We start from the raw sequence: 21,872 nt of genomic DNA, 5'->3' as shown, positions 1-21,872 counted from the left end.
TGGCTGGCTTGGGGGGGAGAAATACAGGAAGGAAGAAAGTGGAGTTAATAGTACATTTAGTCATTTAGCAGACGCTCTTATCCAGAAGGACTTACAGTAAGTACAGGGACATTCCCCCCGAGGCAAGTAGGGTGAAGTGCCTTGCCCAAGGACACAACGTCATTTGGCGAGGCCGGGAATCGGCAACCTTCTGATTAATAGCCCATTCAAGTGTAGACCTTTTCCTCAGCTGTGCCAGCTCATTGTCTGTGGGTCTGATCAACTGTTAGTGCCACGTAACTGCAGAAGTATGTTATTGGTGAGTCAAACACAAACCCCTCCCCTCCACTGAACAGGCTGTGTGTGATTGGCAGGCTGGAATATCTTCAAGTCGACGGTTTTCCACCGGGGACATGAACGGACATGCTGTGAGTTCAGTTCAGCCTAACTTGATGTGCTTCAATCTACAATGGCTGCACAATCCCAATCTCTAAATTGCTAATCCCAATTACTGTTTGGGATTACTGTTTCAGTTTATTGTGTAAATCTCTTCACCAGGAGTGATTGCTGCTTTGGTGGCATATACTGAAATGTGTGTGTGTGTGTGTGCGTGTGCAAGTATACGAGGGACTGGTGAAATCTGAATGCTGGCTTGTTCATGAATCTTAATCTTTGCTGTCTATCCACCTGGTTCTGTGCTATTCAACTTCATCTTTTCTGAGGGGATGTTTTTGTTGGTGAGGCCTACTAATCTCTGCATACAAAACAATTGATCAAACACATGATTAGCCTTCACTATTACACATTAACTGCTTCCACAAATATTTGGTGAGACCAGATGTAAGCGTAAGTACAGTTCTGTGGTCCTACTTGTAATTAATGAGCAGTTGCAGCTTCCTGGTGTGGAGTTGGCAGGTGTGACGCTGGCAGGTATGAAGAGGCGTCTCATCTCAGTCCCACCTGAATGTGTTCCCTGTCTGTTCTTTGTTCTGTTACAAGACAGGTGGTATTGCCATAAAGGAGCTCTTTGTTCTTTGTTGAGCTATGTCTCAAGCTCTTTTTCTCTCTCTCCCTCCGTCTCTCTCTCTCCCTCTCTCTCTGTCTCCCTCCCTTTACATCTCTCCCTCCTGCCTTCTCTCTTTCTGGAGTCTTGTCAGTTTTCAGTTACGAAGCAACAATAGTCTTTGCAGAGCCTGTCTCTGTGCTAAGCCTTGATTGAACATGTAAAAGGAAGCCATTGGATTCCACTCAAGAACATGTCATGGCGAAGGCGACAATCTCAACAAAGTGTACCGTAGTTGTTTTGATTAGAAGAAAAAGTTGACAAAGCTTTTTATGAAAGAACTCTTCTTCACCTCCCCCATCACTTGTTGTTCTACCTCCTACTCAATTTCTCGACATTTTTACAATGATCTCTTATCCTCTCTCTCTCCCCTTTCTCCTCTCCCATACCATCATTACACCCCACCATCGACCTTTGACCCCCCCACCCCACCAGGAGCCCGGCCCAGCCAAGATGGCGGTGACCAGCAGCAGCGGAGGCGTGGGGGTGGGAGGAGGGGGCAGCATCTCCTGCCTGCCCAGCAGCATCGCCAGCGCCGAGCGGGTCCAGCCCAGCCGGGCCAGCCTGTGGCAGGAGGAGAGCCGCTGGACGCGCTCCAGCGTCCCCTGCAGCCGCAGCGCGTCCTGCCTCAGCCAGCTGGGTCAGAGCCTGCCGGCCGCCAGCCCTGTGGACACCCGCGATGGTGGGCAGAGGACCGGGGAAGGGGGGGGGGGGGCTGGATGTTGTTAGGTATCGGTTTACAGGGTCGTTATTGATTTTAATGCTGCTGTGAATGTGTGTCTTGTCAGGACAGAGTTTGTTGTTGTCCCAGACACAGGGTCATACACACACACACACACACACACACACACACGTTTGTCTACAAAGGAGGAGGGAAGCCATCAAACATGAGAATGATGGTGAAACCCGATCCCTAACAGACCACGATGGCTTTCGTTTTCAGACAGCAGCACCCTGAGCAGCGGTCGAAAGGTACGAGTGGAGAGCGGCTACTTCTCCTTGGAGAAGACCAAGACGGAGCCCCCTCCCCAGCCCCCCCTGCACCTGCCCCTGTCCTCCTCCTCCTCCTCCTCCACCCTCCTCTCCACGTCCACCACCGCCGCCTCAGGGGCCCCACAGCACAGGTACAGCCCCTCGGACTCAGACCTCTCCTCCTTCTACCCCTCCCCAGACTCCCTCCCCCCCCCGTCCTCCCCCGGCGCCCCCCTCCTCTCTCCCTCCTCCTCTGGCGCCCTCCTGTCGCCCTGCTACTCCACCATCAGCTCCTCCCAGAGCTCGCTGGACTCGGAGCCCAGCAGCAGCGCTCCCAGCTGGGATGGTCGTGGCGGCGGCGGGGGCAGCTCTGGCTCGGCCGTCGGAGGAAGGGCGGGCCGAGCGGGCAGGGAGTACGTGGCGCTGTCGGATGTGCCGCGGGCGAGGCGGCTGAGTCACCGCGAGGCGTTCCGCTCCGACAAGAAGCGTCAGGAGCTGAGGGCTCGCACACGCAGCCCAGGTCGAGAGGAGGTGGCTCGGATATTTGGGGAGGAACGCAGGTGAGGGAACAATGAGGATGTGCCACACACACACACACTGTAAATACTGTACATGCACAGAACAGGGATGCTCATTTAGATTTGTATTTTTTACCCATAAACGACGCTTTTTAGCGACCATGAACTTGCCAACAAGATTAAAAATTGTCTGTGACCCATTTAAAAAAAATCCCAATACAAATGAAAGTCGCTAGATTCATCGCTAGATACGACTTTTTATGTCACGAGGGAAGGTGAAAAGTTGCTAAATCGAGCGACATTGTGGTTAAATTGGCAACACTGTTTAACTGATAGTAATAACCAGTAAACATTCGTAAATAACCATACACGGTTAATTATGAGCATCCCTAGCACAGATGTATAAAAGTATCTGCTCTCCCATAAACATAGACTCAACACCTTCAAGAACATGTCATTTGCCCGCGCTATTATTATTCTGATCCCTTAAAGGAGAATAAAAGAACACATGTATCTAATATGTTAGTTATGTACAGTTACTGTGGAAGGTTCCCCAAGTGAAGTTACTGGAAATGGCATCTATGTGAGGGAGGGAATCGGGGTGGCTGAGCGGTTAGCAATTCGGGTTAGTAATCAGAAGGTCGCTGGTTCGATTCTCGGCTGTGTCAAATTATGTTGTGTCCTCGGGCAAGGCACTTCACCCTGCTTGCCTCGGGGGGAATATCCCTGTACTTACTGTAAGTCGCTCTGGATAAGAGCGTCTGCTAAATGACTAAATGACTAAATGACTAAATGTAAATCTAAAGGCCTCTGTATTGTTTACAAGCTCTGTGGTTATCATGCACGTTTTCTAGCCCCCTCTAGTGGCGCCACTTTCCTGGCATATTGTCAATAACTGCTCTTTCTTGAGGTCACTAAAGGTGGTTTTATTTTGGTTACAAGTATTAAAAAGGGCAATTGTATTGCATGCGTATTTCTCCAGACACTGGTCTCATTTTAACTTGCTCTCTCCTGCTCTGGCTACTTTGCTATTTTTTTGTTTGTTTTTTTTTCCATCTCTTCCAGGAGCTTCTGACAGTCTGCCCTCCCAACCCCTCCGCCCTCCGCTCCCCACCCTGTTCTGCTGCTCCGCCCTGCTGGTTACCACTGCTGACACCTGCTTTCTTTCATTTCACTTCAACACTGCCTGGGAACACACACACACACACTCACAGTCCAGGTCCAGACTAAGGTTCAGCTAACGCTGCTGGTGCCATCATTGCTGTTTCTCCTAGAATATGTCCCCATCCCTCAGCTGGTCACCTGCCTGCCTTTTCCCAGCCTTCTGAGGGACACACAAAACACTATTCATAATTATCTTCAAATTTTTTTTTTTTTTCAAAACCTACATGTGCCAAAATGTACTCACCGTCTTGGGCCTCTTGTTTACAATGTCATATTGTACTCACATGAGAATGATTCTGTAAGAGAGAGCTTTGAATTATATACTTGCTATTTTGGTTGTTTATTTTTGCATGGAGTCGCTTCTGAAGTGCTGCTCTGATCTTAAGTTCAAGCTTAATGATCCTGACAAGCTGATATACAAATTTTTTGCTCCCGCTCATCTTTAATTATACTAAATTGTGGTTCATATCTTGTTCACAACATGACATAATCAATTAATCAGACTGATTATTTGCCGTTTTTTTATTACTGACATAAGTCAGTGACATCATCATGGACTTGCCTTTTCCAAAGAGAAATAGGAATGTACAGTATCTCATCTCAAGAAATGCACGATAATGTTTGCGTGTGAGAGAGGGAGGTTCTAACGTGTGTTTTTGCGGCGGCCAGGCGTTCGCAGGTGATTGGCCGGTTTGAGTCGGTGGATGGCGAGGAGCAGATGGACACCAGCACCTCCACAGAGCCTTCCTCCAGCAGTGCGTCCGTTCAGCGGCAGGGGCGCAGCGAGAAGCGCCCCCTGTCCTACAAGCAGGTACTGCATCTCCACCAGACCGACACACGGCTTCCTAGCTGAGAATGTATGGATGATCAAATCAAAATGTATTTGTATAGTGCTTTTTACACGCAAGCATGTCACAGAGGGCTTCACATACGCCCATAGAACTGCCCCTCAACCAACCTAAACCCTCAAGGATGTTCCGGAGCCTAGACATACTCTGTACAACCTGACTGGTTTAAACTCCGCTCCAGGTCTGTTGTGTGTTTTCTATGTTAGCTGTGGCGTTCAGAAGGGGTTTCAGGTGCTGTGCATCACCTGTGTTTTCAGGACATGTCATTGGACGCTGCTTATCAACGCTCAATTCCGGATGTGTCAAGCTCCTCCCTCTTGAACTTCCGCAGAGCCAAGTCACTCGACCGTAGAGTGACCGAGTCTTCCATGACGGTCAGTACACATACGATATACTTCGGTTTGGATTGTCAGTAGAAAATATTACGAGACTTGTAACATTTTATAGAATTTTTTATACAAATGGAAATCACCTCCTGAAAGTATTTTTCCAGATAATACAATTACCCCAAAATGAGAGTTTTTAATGGTATGTTAAAATCTAGTTGTTTGACCCTGTGAGATCCTGTGGTCATCAGGAGACAGAGGCTGAAGGTTTACGAGCAGGGCTGTTGGTTTCCATGGAGATTTATAGGTCTGTGCTCTTAGTTTCTTGCTGAGAATTTCGGGGCCGGGTAAGAGGGCTGGGAAACCATTGTAGGTCGAGATCTGTGCTGCATTGTGGGTAGAGAACCAGTCTGCTACATTATGGTTAGTTTTTCCTTCGTTTGTAAATGGCTTAAACTGTCCAAAAGGCCATCATATAATTAGATCATGAGGGGTTCCTAAATCAATGGTTCATAATTCAATGTACTGAATCAATCGGCAACCTCTACAAGGAATAAAAGTGGTTCAAATCACTGTGATATGAGCGTCGTAACTCTGCTGTTCAGCACTGGGGGGGGGGGGGGGGGGGGTTCCTCCTTAGGAGTGCCAGGGCTGACACTCGTTTCAGCCTCCCAGCGCCAGGCTGGCTGGTCTGGGGTCGGCCCATGGCTGTTGTTGGGGCGTCTTCCTGTCAGCGCGTGCTAGGTCAGGGGGGGCTGCAGCAGCAGCTGCCAGAATCCTGCAGCCCCCCCCCCCCCCCCCCCTTCTATATAAATAGCTGGTGTGGAGCACGTTAAAGGCTGCAGATCTGTGTACGCTGCTCCCTGAGAAGTTGACTGAGTGAGTGAGTGGAGGTGTGAGAGTGTGTGTGATGACTCTGTGCCAGGCTGCCCCACACCTGATGAAGCTCAACAGAAATAAGGTACCGTCAGAGCTGTGCTGGGGATGTGTGAAAGGAACGCTGTCATGTGGGCTCGCAGGGGGGGCAAGCGTGGGGTGAATGGCTGAGTTCAGTGGGGGTTTGGTGGGAGATGTGCACCACCTCTTGGTGTTGTGAATGGACATTCAGTGTTTTTGGCACAAAAAAAAGATTGTGAAGAACTTGAGGAAATGCTAATTCTCTTGTGCTTTAGACATTTGTACTGGAACGGTAAAGTAGTACTTAAATATTAAACAACATTCATGTGGATTTTTTCAAGTCCTAATTTATTATTTCTAAATTGGTCAATTCTAAATCTTTTCGTAACTTTTTTGCACACGTGATTACATACTTGATACTGCATTTGTAGTCAGCCACAGTTTTCCCATTACATCAAGTCTTATGAAAATGAAAACATGTATTTCTATTTTTGTATATGGAATTGGAGTATTTGGCAGTCAGCTGTGAAGTGATTTAGTAGTGTTGAACTGTTGAGTGTGTTAAGAGTCCATCCCAGCTAGCTAGCCAGCAAGTATCTGAACCTAAAGTTTGTTCAGTGAACCAACCATCATGAGAACTGCTGTAAGTTGTCGCTCTTCTTTGCCATTGATCTTGACTTTCTGTGGTGACTTTCCCTTACAGCCTGATCTGCTGAACTTCAAGAAAGGATGGATGACCAAGCTATATGAAGATGGCATGGTAATATCTTTCACGAAGGCTTTTGTGTCACAGCACAGTGACCCCATCATACCAAGCCGTCCTGGTGGGTGAGACTGACTCAAACTGACTTGATTATCATCTTCTCCCCCAGTGGAAGAAACACTGGTTTGTTCTGACTGACCAGAGCCTGAGATACTACAAAGATTCTGTAGCTGAGGAGGTATGACCAAAATATTCAAAAGTCACAGTTTACTAAATGTATAAGTATGCCTTAAGTGTTCTGAAATTGTCATCTAACGTCACTAATCCACCAGATGTCACAGTTTGTTTTTTTGACTCCCTCTTGATCTCTCCCAGGCTGCGGACCTGGACGGCGAGATCGACCTGTCCACCTGCTACGACGTCACCGAGTTTCCTGTCCAGAGAAACTACGGCTTCCAGATCCTCGTGAGTGTCAAGCAGTGCATGCTCACGACTCTTACATTTACATTTAGTCATTTAGCAGACGCTCTTATCCAGAGCGACTTACAGTAAGTACAGGGACATTCCCCCCGAGGCAAGTAGGGTGAAGTGCCTTGCCCAAGGACACAATGTCATTTTTTGCACAGCTGGGAATCGAACTGGCAACCATTGGATTACTAGCCCGATTCCCTAACCGCTCAGCCACCTGACTCTCTGCTGCCGTTGAGATCGCTGGGTAACTAAAGAGCTGCGGTGGAGAACAGTTGTAAAGTGCCGCATCTCACTGGTGTCGATATCACGGTCACAGTCTGGCAGTTCCTCTGTCCTCAAACAATTCTTTGTCCCATCGTGAGGGATGTCACTTGACCTGTCATCGCCCATGATGGAGTGACATCATGCGCTCTATATCTGCCATAGACTCCCACCCCACCCTCCCGTTCTCCCCACCCCTATGCCTTCAATCCAACATGCCACCTCAAACATGCTGACCTAACCTCCCTCACTCGGACCGCTTGACGTGCTGTCTGCACCAGTGTTTTGGAAAAACAATTTTGTGGGGCGGTGGGGGGGGACAGAGCTTTGAGGCTTTTGATGTAATCCTTAATGGCGCTGAGTCTGGACTGCTAGATGACCTTGCGTTGATGACCAAGGTGAGGATGCTTGTCTCCAACGCTGCAATCCCCTCAATATGGGAACGAAAAGTCATCCACTGACTGGGGGCCAGATAGGAACTTGATCCATGCCATGTAACTCCTAAAGCCATGAACCCCGCTGCCCCATGTAAATCAAGCGCTCATGTCAATGGGAGATTTATGAGGGGTACTTTGAGAAGCACCGATTTGAACCCCGACTTGTTGACTCGAAGCTCAGTGCTGTTACCTGGAGGAGCTGGCCTGTAAGGTCGGGTTTACATTGGCTCCAAGAACTGGGACTTCTCCCCTCCGACTTCCCTGATGGGTTTACATTTACATTTAGTCATTTAGCAGACGCTCTTATCCAGAGCGACTTACAGTAAGTACAGGGACATTCCCCCGAAGCAAGTAGGGTGAAGTGCCTTGCCCAAGGACACAACGTCAGTTGGCATGACCTGGAATCGAACTGGCAACCTTCGGATTACTAGCCCGATTCCCTCACCGCTCAGCCACCTGACTCCCCTGGTTTACTGGTTGGAAATGGAGGACTGGAGAGGGCATGGTTCTGTCCGGCTGAGAACAACACTGATTTAGTGATCTGAAATGAATAATAAGGGCAGTATTTATAACCATTCTCCTCGGTGTGGGCAGAGCGGCTGGCCCAAGAACAGGGCAGAGAGGAGAACCAACACCACAGAACGTTCCGTCTGTCAGGTGATGGTTGGGGGGCGGGTGGGGTGGTTTTGGAGGGGTGTTATAGTACAGATGATGATGATTGTGCTCAGCCAGTTGGGTTGAGCGAACTGGAAATGTTACTGAGAGTCTTGGAGATGAGGGAAGTGTGGTTTGGCAGGCTGTGGGTAGGCTGGCAACTCCTTTCAGGGATCCTTGTTGATGTCCATTTCAAATACAAACACACACACACACACACATTGTGATTGGCCATTCATGTTGTTTACATTGCATTGTTAATGAATGTTGCATCACTGTTGGTGGCTGGTAATACTAACTCTACGGCCCTCTCCTTCTTCTACAGAGCAAGGAGGGGGCATGCACCCTGTCAGCCATGACCTCCGGAATCCGCCGGAACTGGATTCAGGCCATCATGAAAAACGTGCGGCCCACCATCGCCCCTGACGTCACCCGGTGAGAAAGGACCCGCTCACTGCTGACCCCTGTCAGCGACAACAATTTCAGAAATTTTTTCATCTGGCTTAACCTCTTTCCCTCCTCCTCACTCTTTCTCCTCTCTCCCTCCCACCCTCTCCGGTATTTCCATCCTGCTTCTAGGAAAAACATCTCTCTGAAACTATCCGTTCTGAAGCCCAGGTTGGAGAGCTTGTGTGTTGACCCCCCCCCTCTCTCTGTGTGATGTAATGGTTCAGTAATGCCTGTCCTGCGTGTTTGTCGTCCCACCCTGTGTCATGTGATTGTTGAGTAATGTCTCTCAGTTGTGTTGCGGAGGCTGCAGCCTCCACAGCCCAACCGACCAGCCAGTTAAACCGGTACCATGCAGTTGAAAAAAGAGCCATAAGTAGCATCAGCAGGGTTCTATATGTACTGTAGCGACAGACATATTCATAACTTTGTTTGTTTTTGGATGCCTTACTTCCCGCCCCCCACCCCACCCACACTAGTGTTTCCTCTTCATGGGACATGTCAGGTGCCTCGCTGCCCAGCAGATACAGTTTTAGCGCAGTCGTCTGCCTCCGAGGCGGCCTACTCCTGAGGGAATGCGGGATATTTTCGGCGTTCCTGCTTAGACACCTCGCGGACACCTCTTCCTTCTTCTGGGGGCTGTGTCCCTCCGCCTCGCCGCCCCCCCCCCCCCTCCCGTCCTCCTCCCATTCCACAAGACGATGGAAATAGACAATTTCGTCAGCTCACTTTATTTAGGTGTGTCCCGCTTGCCAACAGTGGAGGTGGATGCCGAGCAGTGTGGGGATTACTGCAGACATACTCCTCACGTCTACTGTCTACGGGAGTCAGTTGGCTGAGCGGTGAGGGAGTCGGGCTAGTAATCCGAAGGTTGCCAGTTCGATTCCCGGTCATGCCAACTGACGTTGTGTCCTTGGGCAAGGCACTTCACCCTACTTGCCTCGGGGGAATTTCCCTGTACTTACTGTAAGTCGCTCTGGATAAGAGCGTCTGCTAAATGACTAAATGTAAATGTACTGTACAAACCTGAGGAAGCCACTGTCCCCTCCCCAGGCAGATGGTGGCAGCAGTGCCGCCGGCCCCGTGTCTCAGATGACGGCCCTCGTTTTCAGGGGAAAGGCCAAAGCCGGCAGGAAACGCCGATGTGTTGTGTTTGCAGTTTGTCACCAGTGTTTTTTAAAGCTGATGTTCTGGCTGTTTTGGTTGAGCTTTTTGAACTCCTCGAGATGAGCAGTGCCACAAATGTGTGTCTGTGTGTTGTCGCCTGTCAAGCTTTCATGTTGTGCAGTAGTGTGAATTTTAAGGTGGAGTTTGCATGGAATTATTGTCTCTGTATGACTCCACCTTGTCACCACAGCGACACTGTCCCTAGAAACACTGATTCAAGACCCAACTTATGTAAGAGAGCATAGCGGCAGATCCGTTCAAATTTATCCAGTGCTTTTTGGTCGGAATTGATCATGCCCACCCAGTCTTATTGGCATACAAGGCCCATAAAAAATTCTCCATTGAGAATGTGGTGTAACTGAGTCGTATGTGCTTGTATGCTTTGGTTAGATAACTGAGGTCCTCCCTCTTGTTCCTCTTGTCATCCCTCTCAGCTCCCTACCAGAAGAGAAGGCCAAAGCGCGGGTGGTGTTGGAGCCTTGTCTCCAGCCCTCCCTGGACCCCAGCCCCAGCTCCGAGGCCGCCCGGGTGGAGGTGCACACCCAGAGGCTCGCGGACGGCGTCCCCGCGTCGGAGCCACGCAAGAGCCGGATCCGAGAGCGACGGCGGGAAGGCCGCTCCAAAACGTACGACTGGTCCGAGTTCCGACCGGGACAGACGGGGGACGAGACGAAGATGGAGCGGGCGGACACGGCTCACCTCGGCCCCGCCTCCTCCTCCTCTTCCTCCACCTCTTCACTAGCTTCCTCCCCGGTCTCCACCACCTCCTCCGCCCCGACGTCCTCCTCCATCTCCGCCCCTCCTCCGCCCTCCCAGGCCTCCTCCTCCACGCCGGCCGAGGGGGTGGACCTGGAGCGGGTGCGCCGGCGCGACGAGAGGAGGCGCTGTCTCCAGCACTCCCCCAACACGGTCACCGTAACCATGACCACCACGCTCAACACCGCCGTGGGTCTGGAGCCCAAGACGCCCGAGGACCAGGGCAGGATGGAGGTGGACCGACCGGCCGCCCTGCAGCCAGACCCCAGCGGGGAGAGGGCGGGCCGGCCCCCTGACGTTCAGGTGGAGATCGAGCAGCGATGGCACCAGGTGGAAACGACGCCGCTTCGGGAGGAGAAGCAGGTGCCCATCGCCACCACGGCGGGCAGCTCCTCCGACTCTCCTGGACTGCCCCCGCAAGACCTAACCGCTCTGCTTGACAAAGAGGTTGGCCTCCATTCGCTTGTCTTCGCTGGTTAAAAACATTGATACCAATCAATGGCGTCTGAAGAGTATGTAACAATATTTGTATGCATCTCTGGTCGTGTGTGTGTGCAGCTGGACCAAACACAGAAGGAGTTGGCCAAGCTGCAGGAGCAGAACAGTCTTCTCCAGGAGCAGTTGCAGGACTCCAGAGGGAGAGAGCTGAACGCCAGGGAAGGCTACGTGCTGCAGGTACCACCATCCAGCCATGAGGGCTGCTTCCAAGTGCATGCTGGGATAGGGAGTCAGGTGGCTGAGCGGTTAGGGAAGAGGGCTAGTAATTTGAAGGTTGCCAGTTCGATGCCCGGCTGTGTCAAATGACGTTGTGTCCTTGGGCAAGGCACTTCACCCTACTTGCCTCGGGGGAATGTCCCTGTACTTACTGTAAGTCGCTCTGGATAAGAGCGTCTGCTAAATGTAAATGTATGTAGATCAATTACAATTGTGTGTTTACTGTTATCAAAGATTGAAAGGATAAAGGTTCGTAGCACTTGGAATTTTAAACCTTAAAGGCTATCTGCTGGTGTGTGGTAGATGAGATTGTGTGTGTGTGTGTGACTGCTACAACTTGTGTGAAATTCTACTAACAGGTATTGGGGTCTTAGTCTTTGAAATGAATATGCATGGGTGTGTTATTCTCAGCATGAATATTTTCTGTTTTTACGGAGTTTCACATCTCCTGAGAAATTATTAGGTGGGATTGATATGAAGGTAAGACACTAAGGGCCTTGCGCTGTGCTTTTCACTTCTGATGTCCATTTCATCCTGTCATTTTGAAGCCTGGTTTGTGCATGACGTTGGGAAGTTAGGAGCATGGTTTCACAGATTTTCTAATTTATCTTTGACTCACATTGAAACGGGTTTGTGTATATATACAGTCATGTTCTCAGGAACGCTGACTTGGCACGGTGGTCAGTTTTCACATCACAGTACAAATCTTTTTTCACTTGGTATTTATTTTGATTTTGTTGTGGGCACTTTGAGGCACCTGAGGTCACTGCCAGCTTCCCCATCAGTTCACCACACATTCACTCAGTTACATTTTCTTATTTTTTATTCTTCATTATTTCATTTACCTTCCCAGTCACCCTTGAAAAAGCACAGTGGAAAGCTAGGAAAAAAAGCAAAAAAAAAGACATTAAACAATGTCAACTCTACTTTGAGATGGGAATAAAGTTCCCAGGTTTTTTCCCCACTAGCCTCAGAGATGTGGTTCTCCGTATCTTTTGGGGTAAGTGCAAGACTGTGTCACTAATCAAACTGTCTCATCGATCTTTTCAACTTCTCAAAGAGTGCCACACCACCCTCCTCCTCCTCTTCTCCACAACCGGCACCATGGCAACACTTGCACAAGCTCAATCAAGACTTGCAGAGTGAGCTGGAGGCCCAGAAGCGCAAGCAGAACCTGGTGCAACAGCAGGCTCAGACTCTGAGGAGAAGCTACACTGAAGCCCAGGATGCCATCGGACACCACGAGGCCGACATCCAGACCCTCCAGGCTAAGCTGAGCTCCGCCATGGCCGAGATCCTGTCCAGCGAGCAGGCCGTGGCTCGCATGCGGAACGAGCTCAAGCTGGAGCAGGAACGCTCCCAGGAGCAGGAGGAGGACTGGGGGCGCAGCGAGGTCACCCTCCGGGCCCAGCTGAGGGACAGCGAAGACAGGCTCCGCGAGGTGGAGGCCAGCCTCCTGGAGAGAAGCCAGGCCCTCCGGCACCTGGAGTGCCAGCAGGCCCTGCAGAGGGACCACCTGAAGGAGGTGCAGAGGCTCCAGGAGAGGCTGCAGGAAGTGACGGCACGCCTCAGCGCGACAGAGGAGGGCCAGGCGCTGAAGGAGGAGCGCCTGCGCAAGGAACAGCGCTGCCTCCAGGAGAACCACGAAAGGGAGAGGCAGGTCCTCGTGCGGAGGCTGGCCGAGGTCGAGACCGGCAGGCAGGGATTGGAGGAGAAGCTGCTGGAGGCCGAGCAGCAGGTGGGAGCCTTGCTGAGGGGAAGACGCGCCTCCGGAGGGGTGGAGGGGAGGCAGGAGGTGCTGCGGCTGAAGGAGGAACTGGCCCAGAGGACGGACATGGCGGAGACCCTGAGGGAGAGTGTCCGCAGGCTGGAGGAAGAGAAGGGCCAGCTCACCTGCCGCTGCCAGGAGCTGCTCAACCAGATCTCCGAGGCCGACCGCGAGGTGACCAAGCTCCGGAGCCGACTGGAGACGGAGGAGGAGGACTACTACACACTGGAGCACTCCTACGAGAAGGTGTCCGAGGAGTTTCAGAAGATCAGCCGCGTGCTGAGAGAGAACGAGGAGGAGATCCGGCAGACGAAGGAAATGTACGAGAGGCTGGTGGAGTGCAAAGAGGAGGACCTGAAGGAAGCCCTCGTGAAAATGGCCGCCTTGGGCAGCAGCTTGGAGGAGACGGAACTGAAGCTGCATGCCAGGGAGAAGCTCCTCTGTCAGGTGGGTCAAGGCTTTCTAGGTCGAACTGAGCCCTGCAGTGCTGAAAAAGACCTGCAGGCCAAGCTTGTGGTGGCGGAGGACCGCATCGCAGAGCTGGAGCAGCACCTCAGCGCCCTGCAGCTGGGCTACGCCAACCTTCGGATAGAACGGCAAAGGGACGAGGTGGTTCCCTACGCTCAGGAAACGACCAAGGAGAGCGACGCCACCTCCGCCTCCTCCTCTTCGCTAACAAACACAGAGTCCCTCCAAACCTTCTTGACCGGGTCCGACGCGAAGACCTTTTCGGACTGCGAGGAGTCTCAAGCCAAGCGGCCAAGGATACGATTCTCCAGTATTTCGTGCCAAAAATACATCGCCTCCGAGGGTCTGGACATGAATCAGCCAGACAACCCCTCCTCTGAAATCTGCCAAGATGCCAGCCATGAGATCGACGCAGGTTTCCCTCCTTCCGAGGAGACCGCCAACTCCAGTGTTACATTCCAGTTTTGTAGTGACCCAGAGAAGTTCATCTCCATCATACACGCCCTGGAGACCAAGCTGCTGGCTACTGAGGACAAGCTGAGGGACCTCACCCAGAAGCTTGAGCGACAGCAGGCCTCTCGACCGGCCGAGCTGCCAGACGAACAAGACATGGGAGCAGAGCTCCAGGACATCAACACGAGGTTCCAACATGACGAGACATCACATGGTTCCTCTTCCATTCCTGCGTCAGAGTCTCAGATATGCGTCGCTAATAGCGAGTACATCAAGGCCCTAGCCTGTGTGGAAACAAGCCGGGAGAAAGTCAATGTAGTTCTCAGTCTTCATAGCCAAGGTAGCACAGACTCGCAGCTCAATGCCCTGTTAGAGATAGAGAATGAGTTGGTCAATGCAACGTTTTATATTAGACAGGGGGAAAAGACATTGGAAGCACGTTCACCGGAGGTCCCACACAGTCAAACCCAAGAGACCCTTCAGTGTAGCGGCAAAGACTTGGATGAGGAAACCATGCATCTCTTTGCCAAAACTCTGTCTTTCGAGGCGATGGTTCTGAACAAGATGGCTTTAATGATAGGGAATCCAAAGTCGGACCTCTTGCAAGGTCTCAACGAGATATGTCAGGAGACTGAGAACATCAGAAGAAGCGATGGGGATTGCTTGGCAATTGTGTATGCAGACGTCCTGACCAGGAAGTTGATGTTGGAGAGTGCGTTCTGGACAGAAGTGGATCAAATGGAGCCTCACTGTCAGCGGATGCCAGGTGATGGCACAGATGTGGTCAGAACAACAGAAGAAAGCAGTTCGGTTGACGTGAACGATACTGTCATCTTTAACACCTGCTTGAAAGCTGAACTAGTGTACTCTGTTCAGAACCTGAAGCACTTTTATGAGGATAAGTTCAAAATTCTCAAACGGGAATTAGCCCAGGCTCACAATAACCTGCAGCAAAGGGAACTGACACTAAAAGAGATAATCAAAGCTTCTAATAATCCTGATTTGGAAAAAGTAATTCATGAAGTTAGCTGTGGATTGAACGTTGGTCAAGAGCAGGTTTTATCTGATAGTGGTCCTTCTGAACTTGCTCCCTACATGAAGCAGATTGAAATGGAAGAGGCCAAAGACATGGCGGAGGATCTTGTAGATAGACATTTAGCTGGAGAGGCGCCATCTTGTAGTGTCGACTCCATCGAGTCTCTGCAAGTCGGCCAAGAGAACCTTGTTGCAGAACTCAGGAGACAGGCAGCCATCCTCCACAGATTTTCTGAACTGATGGAGAGTGGAGGCCACAATTCTGGCATAGCCAATGTAATTCGAACGCACACAGGGTACCGTAATACTCCCAACTTGGCCAGTAGCTCCCTGTGCATGCGTGATGCCCTCATCCAGGCCCAGGTGGCCTATGTCGCCTGCAGACTTCAAGCTGACCACCAGCGGGACTTGGTCCGTTGTCGACAAGCAGACCAAAACATGGACGTCCTGGTCCAAGAGCACGCCCGCAGCATGAATGCCATCCGGGAGCGCTACGAGGCGTCCCTGCAGGAGCAGCACCATGGCTTCAACCGCACCGTGTCCACCCTCCAGGAGGAGAACCAGAGCCTGCGGGGCGAGGTCACCCAACGCATGGACCAGCTCTCCCAGCAGCGGGAGCAACTCGGCCTCCTGGAGGAACGCTTCCAGAGGGAGACTGAGGAGCTGAGGCAGAGGCACCATCTGGAGCTCAGCCAGGCAGGTCAGGGCCTGGCTTCCACCCAGCTGGCCCTGATGGAGACCACCGCCGACAGCCAGCGGAAGCTGGAAGTCCTGCTTGTTGACATGGACACCATGGAGGAGCGGCACGAGGGGCACGTGAGGAGACTGGAGGAGCAGTACCAGGGCAAGATCAGAGAGCTGCAGCAGGTCCACGACGAAGAGATCCAGAAACTGCATGCCTACTACATGGAGACGATCCGTTGCATGCAAGAACGAGAAGGTGGTTTGACGCAAAACCGAGAGGGCGCTCGGACTGGAAGTGTTGCCCCGCCCGCTGAGCAAACGTGGCCAATGGAGGAAGAGGAGGAGGGTAAGGGGGAGGGGGGTCAGGCCAGGAAGGAGCTGGACCCCATGATGGTCCTGAAGGAGAGAATCCAGGAGCTGGAGACCCAGATGGATACCATGAGGGACGAGCTAGAGCACAAACACATGGAGGGAGATGTGGCCAGCCTGAGGGAAAAATACCAGAGAGACTTTGAGAGTCTTAAGGTTTTTGAAAATTATTTCTTATTAGTGTAAATTTATAGTCATGTGGTATCGAGGTATAGTAGTAGAGAGATTGTGACTATTTAGTTGCTGTGGTCATTGAATTAAATCAAAATCTATGAAACTATATCTTTCCAATCAATTGCCTGAAGAATAAGAAAAAATGATTTCATATTAGCCCAGTGATGACTGAAATGTAATTTTGATTTTTTACTGTAAAAATCATGATAAAATGACCATTTCAGCTTTGTAATCACTTTATTTATACTAGTGGAGTAGATCAACCACACCTGTGCAATGTGCTAGGCATTTCTAAATTGAACAGAATACGTACTATTATATACACAATGTTTAAACGCTCACCAGAACTAAACACTAGTACAGAATATGTACTCCCCAAAAATATACATTCAGTTGTGGCCTTTTTAGAGACTCTTCTCTATGCTGATAACACTTACTAACCTAGCATGGCTTTTTATCACTTTGCTTGCATGGCTTACTGCTTCAGATTTCTGAAATCCGTAGTGCACCTTATGCAGCGTAGAATTCACAGCACTGAAGCTCTCACCGTTAAATGATTATACCGTGAAACTGTACAGTAGAGACCTGCTTTCTATTCTTGGTCCGAAGACGACATGTTAACCCTTCCCACCCCAGGCCACATGTGAGCGAGGCTTTGCTGCCATGGAAGAGACCCACCATAAGGTCATCGAGGACCTTCAGAGGCAGCACCAGAGGGAGGTGTCCAAGCTCCTGGAGGACAAAGAGAGGCTCCTGGCCGAGGAGACTGCTGCCACTATTGCTGGTAAACAGATCATCTGTAATTTCACCATGTCTGAGAAGAGTTGTGACTCTTCTGGCAGTTTCTGTTGTTGTTTCAAAACACTGTAAATAGCATGCATGTTTAGAATTAAATATGATATTATTATATTACAACCATAATTATTAATTCAAATGTTTATACAGTATATCCACTAGGCAGTATTTGCTGGTGTGGTTCTAACTGCAAACGTTTCCTCTAGCTATTGAAGCTATGAAGAATGCACATAAAGAGGACATGGAGAAGAACCAGCGGTCCCAGCTGAGCGGACTGAACTCTGACATTGACGAGCTGCGCTTACAATACGAGTACGTCCTCATTCGAACGGAGAGATATGCCGTCCTCGTTCAAGGTGGACGTTTTATTCAAATATCTGTAGAACTCGTCTCAACCAGGCTTCTTCTTCTTCTTCTTCCACCCCAGGGAGGAGTTGCAGTCCATCCACAGGGAGCTGGAGGTGCTGTCGGAGCAGTACTCCCAGAAGTGCCTGGAAAACGCCCACCTGGCCCAGGCGCTGGAGGCAGAGAGGCAGGCCCTCCGCCAGTGTCAGAGAGAGAACCAGGAGCTCAACGCACACAACCAGGTGGCCACACGCACACTAAATCTCTTTCTGTCTTTCTCTCTCTCGCTCTTTCTCACTCACTCTCTCACTCACACACACACACACACACCCCAGATGAACTTTGAACCCTGTGTTCTCCACAGGAGCTGAACAACCGTCTGACAGTGGAGATCACACGCATGCGCTCCTGCTTCACTGGGGAAATGGCCCTGTCGCCCATCAGCAAGGGAAAAGACCTGTATGAGCTGGAGGTACACAGTAACACTCATACATACACTACACACACACACTCATCACACTGAGCTGGAGGTACACAGTAACACTCATACATACACTACACACACACACTCATCACACTGAGCTGGAGGTACACAGTAACACTCATACATACACTACACACACACACTCATCACACTGAGCTGGAGGTACACAGTAACACTCATACATACACTACACACACACACTCATCACACTGAGCTGGAGGTACACAGTAACACTCATACATACACTACACACACACACTCATCACACTGAGCTGGAGGTACACAGTAACACTCATACATACACTACACACACACACTCATCACACTGAGCTGGAGGTACACAGTAACACTCATACATACACTACACACACACACTCATCACACTGAGCTGGAGGTACACAGTAACACTCATACATACACTACACACACACACTCATCACACTGCTTGTTCATAACTCTGGATAAGAGCGTCTGCTAAATGACTAAATGTAAACTACTATCCATTTTATTTTCAGGTGTTGCTGCGAATCAAGGAGTCGGAAATCCAGTATCTTAAACAGGAAATTCATTCGCTAAAAGATGAACTTCAGTCTGCTTTACGAGTATGGAAAAGGACATTGAAAATATACATTGTACATAAACAACTCTACTGTATTTACCATATTCTTCAACTTGACTCACAATCAGCTTTATCCTTATCCTTTGACCAGGACAAGAAATATGCCACAGACAAGTACAAGGACATCTACACTGAGCTAAGCATTGTGAAGGCCAAGGCTGACTGTGACATCACCAAGCTGAAGGAGAAACTATTGGCTGCCACAGAAGCCCTGGGGGATCAGAATGTTGATGGTGTTGCCCCTGGATACGGTTGGTTGAACTCTCAGAAAATATTTTGTACATCTTGTCATGTTTTTGGAGACATAATCCTGCTAAGTTCATGCATAGCCATTAATTGATGCAGCATCATTTGTCCATGCAGATATCATGAAATCAAAAAGTAATCCCGATTTTCTGAAGAAGGAGAGATCAACTCTCTCACGGCAGATCCGAGGAGTAAGGTCAAAGGTGAGAGACTGTTGCTGAGGAAAACGCTTCAGATGTCCATTCAGTGTTCATATCAGTGTTCAATTGTTAGCCTTGCTCATTACGACCTATCGTGTGTGCACACGCATAAATTGTGTGTGTGTAAGTGAATCACAAAATGTTTGTACAGTAAGTGTGCCCTTTGTCTCTTGCCCTGTCAGTCTGTGACTGAACAGATGTCGTGGGATAGCTGACAGCCCTTCCCTGTGATGTAGGTATATCGTGACCTAGTGAGCATGTCTAAAGCTGCCCTGCATGACCCCCACCTGTAGCTCTCGTGTCCTGTATTTCACCACAAGGCTGCTTATCTCACCAGGGAGTAGGCTACCTTTACAGTGGATATGTGTGTGTTGAAGCTCTCTGAATGTGGACATTTTCTATGTTTGGAGGAGTAAATGTTCCATTCTGCTTCAGATGGAAAAAAAAAGTCATTCAGTTTTATTTCACCAGTTAGATAGACTGTTAGTTAGTTAAATGATGTAGGTGCAGAGTGGACATTAATGACTCACAATTACGAGACATGCATAAACAAAATGCTCTCTCTGGTTCCATTGTAGTGATGATTCCAGGACAAACAGTGATTTTATTTTAAAACAAATTATGTTACCAACTCCCTAAGAGCAATGAGCATGTATTTATTTTTCCTGCCGTGTACAAGGATGTCCATGGATTAACGCTGAGCATGTGCTTGCTAACGGAACTTGCTTAGGGTAGTAGACGTCACATGACAAGGACTTTAGGATGAAGGTTGTCTGCTGACGTGGAATAACCTTGTCTGTGAACGTGTCTGTTTATTTCTCAGTTTCTGTGTGATGGTGTCTGATATTTCATCACGTTATGTCGTTCTGTTTTGTCTGGTTGTTGTGTGATTGAGCTGCATGAATACAGTGTGTGTTTTGTGTTGTGTTCGTTTAGCCTCCTTACTAAAACAGCTTGGGTGGTTTTCAACAAGTACACTTTTGTTTGATCTACTGTGTGTCTGACTTCACATGGAGTGGATGACATGACAGCAGTGTTTCCTACAGTCAACGTGACCAAAGGAAAATGCTGTTTGTGGTGCTACTTTTATTAACAAATTGTATTAACTTAACAGGAATTAGACTTCTTTCAAATGTGTCTGAGGTTGTGAAAGTTGCATTTGTTAACATATTTTATTATTTTCTTCCCTTTCTCAGAGTCTAAAAGAGGGACTGACTGTGCAGGAACGCATGAAGCTATTTGAGGCTAAAGATTCTAGAAAGATTTGAAACATTATTGTTATGAAGTTTCCTTCTCACAATCACACAGAAAACCCTTCACACAGTAAACGGACGCCCTCTGTGACGATGGCGACCGATTCACTGACCGCAGCCATGTGCTCCGACTTGTTAGCCTCTTCATGTATTTTTGTTTTTGAGCTTTTATTCTCTTTTTTTGCTTGTTTACATTGTTTAATATATCCTGTGTAAATATTTTTGGCTACAGGTGTTATTATCAATAAATGGTCTTTGAAATGGTGGAAATCGTACACAGCGAATTATCCGTATTTGTTGCTGTTTTGGGAACATTTATTCCTCATGACCTGATTGGCCTTATCAGTCTCTTAATCCACTGAAATGCCAAAACAAATGGGTGTATACAGTATGAATAATATCTTTTTACCAATACAAATTCATTGAATATCTGCTGTAGTTGTTACACACACAATGTTTCTATTTTGATTTTTTTTATTATTATGAGTGTCTGAGAAATAGGCAGCGGTGCCAGTTGACTTAACTACTGGATGATGTGGAAGTGATTTGCCATAATCATGGGGGCAACTGCTGTACTGTAATGAACTATGGTGTGTTTGACATTGAAACAGAAAATGTGATGATGTGCTTAGCGTGATGATGTATGAGAGAATTTTATAACTTTATTATATGCGTGTTTGTGTGTTGTGGTAAGGAGAGTGGGGGAAGGGGGTTGCACTTATCACTTGATTACTTGAGAAAACCGAGCATTGCTTTTTGCCCACTTTGGTGTAGTGGCTTTTAGCCAACATTACCGAGCAAACAAACTTCTGTCAAACGGTATCTTAAACATACTTATTCGCTACCGATACCAAGATTTTTTTTCTTCTCGAATGCATCAAGGAATTGAGATTGTCAACCATTAGCTGTTTTGGATTTCGTTTGAAGTTTTCTTCACCAAATAGTTGACACGTGTAGGATTTTGCATGATTGTGGTCATTTGAAATAGTGAATGATATGTTCCTCTCCTTTTCATTCTTTTGTGTTGCATTTGAACAGATCCCACACTTCTAAGCTTGCTTTGTCCTCTTGTGGTTTGGATTTAAGATTCTTTATCCTCGTGATGATGGCTTCCCCTAAAGCACTTGGTCCAATACTCTGACCTCACATCTTTTTGTCTTTGTGCCTCAACTGAGTGAAGAAAACACACATCCACATGAACCTGTGCAGCTATGGTAACACTGTATAGTATTCAAAGCACGCCATGTAAATATTTGCCACACAGGAAAGTTTTGTGCTGTTTTAATCTGTACCTTGCTTACTAGCTCAATATGAAATATCTAAATATATATTAATATTTTTTATTTTCGTTTGAATGTACAATGTCAAATAAATGAATTATTTCTGAACCTTAGTGAATGTCTGTTTCTTGTTCACGTGAAGACTGGCTAATTTAGAGGTATTGACTGATAGACTGACATCAAAGGACTAGAAAGTAATGCAAATATATTTCATACGTTTCATTGTGGTGGTATTAGATTTTCATGGATAACAATTTATCTGAATATGCACATTTAATATGTTCTATTGGTAATTCATGTTGCAACTTGTTGTAGTCATATT

General features: G+C 48.6%; 1 protein-coding gene across 11 annotated transcripts in view; it reads left to right on the top strand.

Moving 5' to 3' along the window:
* Positions 1-21,663, top strand: part of si:ch73-103b11.2 (myosin phosphatase Rho-interacting protein) — a 47,832-nt gene extending 26,169 nt beyond the window's left edge. Inside the window, exons 6-27 of one of the 11 annotated variants that reach the window (XM_062474554.1) lie at positions 354-407; positions 1,478-1,724; positions 1,986-2,574; positions 4,366-4,507; positions 4,802-4,918; positions 6,471-6,527; positions 6,640-6,708; positions 6,846-6,935; positions 8,619-8,728; positions 8,873-8,911; positions 10,342-11,110; positions 11,222-11,338; positions 12,438-16,310; positions 16,965-17,112; positions 17,330-17,435; positions 17,551-17,710; positions 17,833-17,940; positions 18,468-18,554; positions 18,663-18,822; positions 18,935-19,020; positions 19,200-19,249; positions 20,214-21,663. In XM_062474554.1, coding sequence (XP_062330538.1) covers positions 354-407; positions 1,478-1,724; positions 1,986-2,574; positions 4,366-4,507; positions 4,802-4,918; positions 6,471-6,527; positions 6,640-6,708; positions 6,846-6,935; positions 8,619-8,728; positions 8,873-8,911; positions 10,342-11,110; positions 11,222-11,338; positions 12,438-16,310; positions 16,965-17,112; positions 17,330-17,435; positions 17,551-17,710; positions 17,833-17,940; positions 18,468-18,554; positions 18,663-18,822; positions 18,935-19,020; positions 19,200-19,232 — 7,161 coding nt within the window. In that variant the 3' untranslated portion in view covers positions 19,233-19,249; positions 20,214-21,663. Of the gene's footprint in view, positions 1-353; positions 408-1,477; positions 1,725-1,985; positions 2,575-4,365; positions 4,508-4,801; positions 4,919-5,760; positions 5,832-6,470; positions 6,528-6,639; positions 6,709-6,845; positions 6,936-8,618; positions 8,729-8,872; positions 8,912-10,341; positions 11,111-11,221; positions 11,339-12,437; positions 16,311-16,964; positions 17,113-17,329; positions 17,436-17,550; positions 17,711-17,832; positions 17,941-18,467; positions 18,555-18,662; positions 18,823-18,934; positions 19,021-19,199; positions 19,250-20,213 lie in introns of those variants that run through there. The other 10 variants (XM_062474556.1, XM_062474552.1, XM_062474559.1 and 7 more) reach the window with 10 other exon arrangements.
* The last annotated feature ends 209 nt before the right edge of the window (positions 21,664-21,872 follow it).

Source organism: Osmerus eperlanus, chromosome 12, assembly GCF_963692335.1.
Source record: "Osmerus eperlanus chromosome 12, fOsmEpe2.1, whole genome shotgun sequence".
Classification (NCBI taxonomy): Eukaryota; Metazoa; Chordata; class Actinopteri; order Osmeriformes; family Osmeridae; genus Osmerus; species Osmerus eperlanus.
The sequence above is the reverse complement of the archived record's forward strand: the minus strand, read 5'-3'. Positions and strand labels throughout refer to the sequence as shown.